The 5148-nt window shown below is 49.4% G+C and overlaps 1 protein-coding gene across 1 annotated transcript in view; it reads left to right on the plus strand.

The window, feature by feature from the left end:
* LOC107109127 (solute carrier organic anion transporter family member 1A2-like) overlaps positions 1 to 5148 on the plus strand; it is a 49955-nt gene extending 44807 nt beyond the window's left edge. Inside the window, exons 13-14 of the mRNA XM_015409700.1 lie at positions 2717 to 2834; positions 4757 to 5148. Of these exons, the coding sequence (XP_015265186.1) occupies positions 2717 to 2834; positions 4757 to 4970 (332 nt within the window). The 3' untranslated portion in view covers positions 4971 to 5148. The remainder of the gene's footprint in view (positions 1 to 2716; positions 2835 to 4756) is intronic.

Genomic DNA, 5148 nt, shown 5'->3' on the forward strand with positions numbered 1-5148 from the left:
GCTAAACATTAGGAAGAACTTCCTGACAGAGCAGTTCCTCAGTGGAGCAGACTTCCTCAGGAGGTGGTGGGCTCTCCTTCTTGGGAGGTTTTTAAACAGAGACTAGGTGACCATCTGACAGCAATGCGGATTCTGTGAACTTGGGCAGATCATGAGAGGGAGGGCAGGACGGGTTGCACCAGTGCTTCATTCGTGTGGCCATTTCTTACATGCCCAGGGAAATGCCGATCACCACTTTGGGGTCAGGAAGCAATTTTCTCCAGGTCAGTTCGGCCAGGGATCCTGGAGGGTTTTTTTTTTTGGGGGGGGGTTGCCATCTTCCGGACATGGAGCAGGGGTCACTGGGGGTGTGGGGGAGGTATTTGTGAATTTCCTGCATTCTACAGGGGTTGGACTAGATGACCCTGGAGGATCCTTCCATCCCTATGATTCTATGATTCTGCAATTAGTATCTTACAAGTGGGGTCCTTCAAAGACTTGCATGGAGGATCATCTCATTTCCCCCTCCCCCACCATTTCCTCTTTCTCCTCCCTGAAAGCCCTCATAGCTCCTCCCCTTTTCCTGTTTCCTCTTCTCCTTCCCACCACCAGCCAGCCTACCTTTATCTGCCTCCTCCTGTCTTCAACTTTCTCTCCTTCCCTCCACCTGGCAGCCAGGAAAATTCTGCCCGAGCTCCGAGGTTATGGAGTGCCACCCACCAGGTTTGGGCCTCACTGCTCTGTGGGGTGCCCCCATGGACTTGTAGGGGGCATCCCACTTTCCCCTGTATATTCTTCCCCACACACAGAGTGTAGTATGGTAGTCTGAGCTGGATATAATCAGAGCACTGGTAACTACAGCCAATGTATTGTCCTATGCAGTTCAGCCCTGTGCAACAGCCTGAACGAGAACACAGGCTGAAAAGCCCAAAGAAAGCTTTACTGGGGTGGTGGTGGGGAGGTTGTTTCTGCTGGAAAGAGAAAGAAAATTATTTCACTTGGAACTTCTCACTAACCCAAGAAACTCAGCATTTTGAAATAAGGGTTTTTGAAATTCACTGCCACAGGAAGTGGTGACGGCTACAAGCATGGACGGCTTCAAAAGGGAATTAGATAAGCATATGGAGCAGAGGTCCATCAGTGGCTCTTAGCCACAAGGTATAGATAGGGGCTCTGGGGCAAGTAATGCTCTGTCTTCTTGGTGCTAGGGAGGGTCAACAGTGGGAGGGCTTCTAATGTCCTGGCCCCACTGGTGGACCTCCTGATGGCACCTGGTATTTCTGGCCACTGTGTGATACAGAGTGTTGGGTTGAATGGGCCTTTGGCCTGATCCAACATTGGCGTCTTTTATGTTCTTATGTTGTTATCTTGTCTCTTGGGAGATTTCCTTCAGTCCTTTCACAAGTCCCTAACCTATTGTTTCCCTAAGGTAACACAGGATGTGTGACTTATTCCTGCCTCTTTATTGGCCTCTAGTACCTATACTAGATGTCTGAGTTCTTTTCCTTTACCTGGGTGAAGTCTAAGTACCTAACTAATCTCCTGGTAGTTTTCTCTGTTTCTCTTTCACTTCCCCAAGTAGAGTTGCCGGTCCCCCCCACCCCCCGGTGGCCACTGGCAGGGATGGGGGGGGGCGTAGGGTTGCCAGGCTGGGAAACTCCTGGAGATTTGGGGGCGGAGCTTGAGGAAGACAGGGACCTCAATGGGGGACAATGCCATAGAATCCACCCTCCAAAGCATCCATTTTCGTTGGGGAGAAAGATCTCTGTAGTCTGGAGATGAGCTGTAATTCCAAGGGATCCCCAGGTCCCACCTGGAGGCCTGTCTGAGGCATTGGCCGATTTTCCTTGCGCCTCGTTCTATTCTGTTCTGACTGATCTCATCAGCTCTCAGAACCTAACAGGGCAGTATTTGGTTGGGAGGCTACTAAGAAATACCAGGGTCGCTGTGCAGAGGCAGGCAATGGCAACCCACCTTTGAACATCCGTTGCCTTGAAAACCCTAGGCGGTTGTCATAGGTCAGCTGCGCCTTGAGAGCAGAAAAACCAAAACCCCGCTCGTCTCCCCCTCCAAGAGGTTCTGCAACCTCTTATTGGCTGAGGCTGCAAAGTATCTGCATACGCCCCCTGTAAGTGGGGATTTGCTGCGATGCCTGGAAGGCAGAACTAGAGGCTGTCCAGCACAGGTGCCAACTAGGATTTGTGGGGGGCGGAAATCTCTATTTTCCCTGTATCTTTCTCCCTGCACATAGAGTATCATATGATAGTCTAACCTCTGAGCAATGATGACTGTGACAGATGTGATATCCCAATGATGGCGAACCTTTTAGAGACCGAGTGCCCAAACTGCGACCCAAAACCCACTTATTGATCGCAAAGTGCCAACACAGCAATTTAACCTGAATACTGAGGTTTTACTTTAGAAAAAACAACTCATACATTAACTTAAGATGATCCAAACAAAGTAAGGAAAGCAATCCCAAATGCTTTCATTTACTTAAAATTATTTGGCAGAGAATTCGACACTTTAATGACGGCCTGGGCCTGGCTGGGGCGATGGCACGCGTGCCCACAGAGAGGGCTCTGAGTGCCACCTCTGGCACCCGTGCCATAGGTTCGCCACCACTGTGATATCCTATGCAGCTCAGCCTTGTGCCATAGCCTGAATGAGCGCACAGCTTGAAAAGTCGGAAGAACATTACCAGTCTCCCTTCCCCGTTTGTGTCGTCCCTTGTTAGGGGGACTTCCCGCGCCTATTTACTTTGGAGCACTGATTGACAGAACCTGCTTGAAGTGGGGTATGAAACCCTGTGGCGAAACAGGGGCTTGCAGGGTGTATGATACTACAGCATTCAGGTGAGTTCCGAACCAAAAAAATCCCATTTGGGAAGGGGTGGTGGCTCAGTGGTAGAGGTCATGAGGGTCCCTGGGTCACCTGATGAGCAACTTCTGCCCAAAGTAGACAGTATGAGCTAGACCAGGGGTTCCCAACGTGTTGCCCATGGGCCTGTTGACACCTTTCCTGGTGTCCCCAAGTTTTTAGAAAGTGTGTGTGGTCAGGTGGGGCTTTTGCCCAGCAGAGCTTCTGGTTGGTCACTGGACAGTTGACTGGCTGTGCAGATTTTTAAAATCCTCAATTTGGCAGTAGCTGTCAGCACTGCACAAGGAGCATCACTAGGTGTGCACAGGATTTTTTTTTTTAAGTAGTCGGGTCTATTGGACCTTAAAATTGTTGGTATTTCCCCAGATCCCAATATAGGCATAGTATTGGGATTCAGGTAAATATTCTGGGAACCCAAATTTATTTGGCTCCATTATACCCTATGGGTACCATCCCCATAGGATTAAATAGAGAATCAATTTTGGGGTATCCAGGGCTTGGGGGGCTGTTTTTTTTTTAGGTAGAGGCACCAAATTTGTAGCATTGCTGCTGATGCCTCTCCTCAAACCCCCCCCCCCGGTTTAAAAAAATTGGACCGAGGGGTCCAATTCTATGGGGCCCCAAAGAAGGTGCCCCCATCCTCTATTGCTTTCAGTGGAGGGAGGGAAGGCATTTAAAAAGACTGTGGTATCATTAAATGCCTTCTGAGTTCACTCACTGAGTCGCATGCGGTGGCGGCATGGGCCAGTTTGGAGAAGGCATTTAAAGAGGTCTCTGTGGTACAACTCAGCAAGTGAACTCAGAAGGCATTTAAAGATACTGCAATCTCTTTAAATGCCTTCTCCAAGCTATGCCCAAATGAAAGCTGAATAATATCGGCTTTTATTTGGGCACTGCTATATCAGTAGCCGAATCAGATTAAAGAATCTGTATTCGGCTGAATAAACACCCGAAAAATACCGATAAGGTGTTTTTTAGGTATTTATTCGGTTCAGTTTATATCAAATGCACACCCCTAGTCTTCACTGTGTGGCTGAAGTCATTTTGTGTCTCACTACACCTCCTGTGGCAGCCATTTTGTGGATGCGCCCACCACACTGTGTTGGAATTCCAAAGGTGCCCACAGGCTCAAAAAGGTTGAGGACCCCTGGAATAGACAAACACGGTGATGGTATAAGCCATCTTCATATACTCACAGTGGTCTGAAAATGCATAGATTGATCTATTGATCTATGGTGGTGTGTGAGAAGGTCAAGGCTTATATGTGTGCCCGGGGAAGCTACATGGCCCTTATCTATGCCTTCTTCTTTCCTGTCAGCAGTGAGAATTCCAGGGTAGCCTTTCTGTTGTCTTCAGAGGGCTGTGTACTAGAGATGTGGGTTCTCTTTGTGATCATGGGCTTAGTTGCAAACGTTTGGACTGAATATACATCAGAGAAATGGAGAAGCAAGCACTCAGGCTGGCGCAACCAGCCCTGACTCCAAACGGTCCTCCCAAAGAGCTCCCCAGCGTCTGGCATGCCTGGCGCAATGACATCACCCGTAGGTGACATTATCACACCGGGCACGTTACCAGGGGGATGCTCTAGCATTTGGCAACCCCCCCCTCTATGGTACCATAGAGTTTTTGACCAAATGATAGAGCACCCCCTGGCGACATGCCTAGCATGATGACGTCACTTCTGGGTGATGTCATTGCAGCACGTGCGCAAAGAGTGCGCACCAGAACATCCAGGAAGGGAGCCTCTGCCCCCCTGCTTGCAGAAAGTAGGGACCTGCAAACCCCAGCCCTTCGCCTGGAAGAATTCTTCCACACACTATTTCAGAACACTTGACAAGGCTTGTCTCTTCCAGTCCTATTGAGACTGAGCTGTTTTTACTGGTCTCTCCTTTCTCAGAAACATTTATCTCGGACTCCTGGTTTCCCTGAAAGGGATGATCTTCCTCCTCTATGCTGTCCTTCTTGTTTTGATCCTGAAGCGGGTCGGACAAGACAACGGTCTGGGAAAGGTCTCCCAAAGCACAGAAGTGCTATCCGCAAAAGTACCAGAAACTGGTCTGGGAGAGTCTGCTTCCATGGAAACATCCGTACATGAAGACACCTTCTTGTGAGAAAAGCTGCCACCTGAAATGCTCGATGCACCTAGGCCCCGATCCAGATGTTTGTACAACCTGCTCTTCTGGCACATCTCGATACTCCAAGGGTTGGTTGAATCATCGGGGGCAGCACCAGTTATCCATTCTGAAAGAGAAGGGAGCACGGGCCTGGCTCCCCGCCCAAACTGACAAT

This window comes from Gekko japonicus, unplaced genomic scaffold (assembly GCF_001447785.1).
Source record: "Gekko japonicus isolate JY-2015 unplaced genomic scaffold, Gekko_japonicus_V1.1 scaffold3374, whole genome shotgun sequence".
Classification (NCBI taxonomy): domain Eukaryota; kingdom Metazoa; phylum Chordata; class Lepidosauria; order Squamata; family Gekkonidae; genus Gekko; species Gekko japonicus.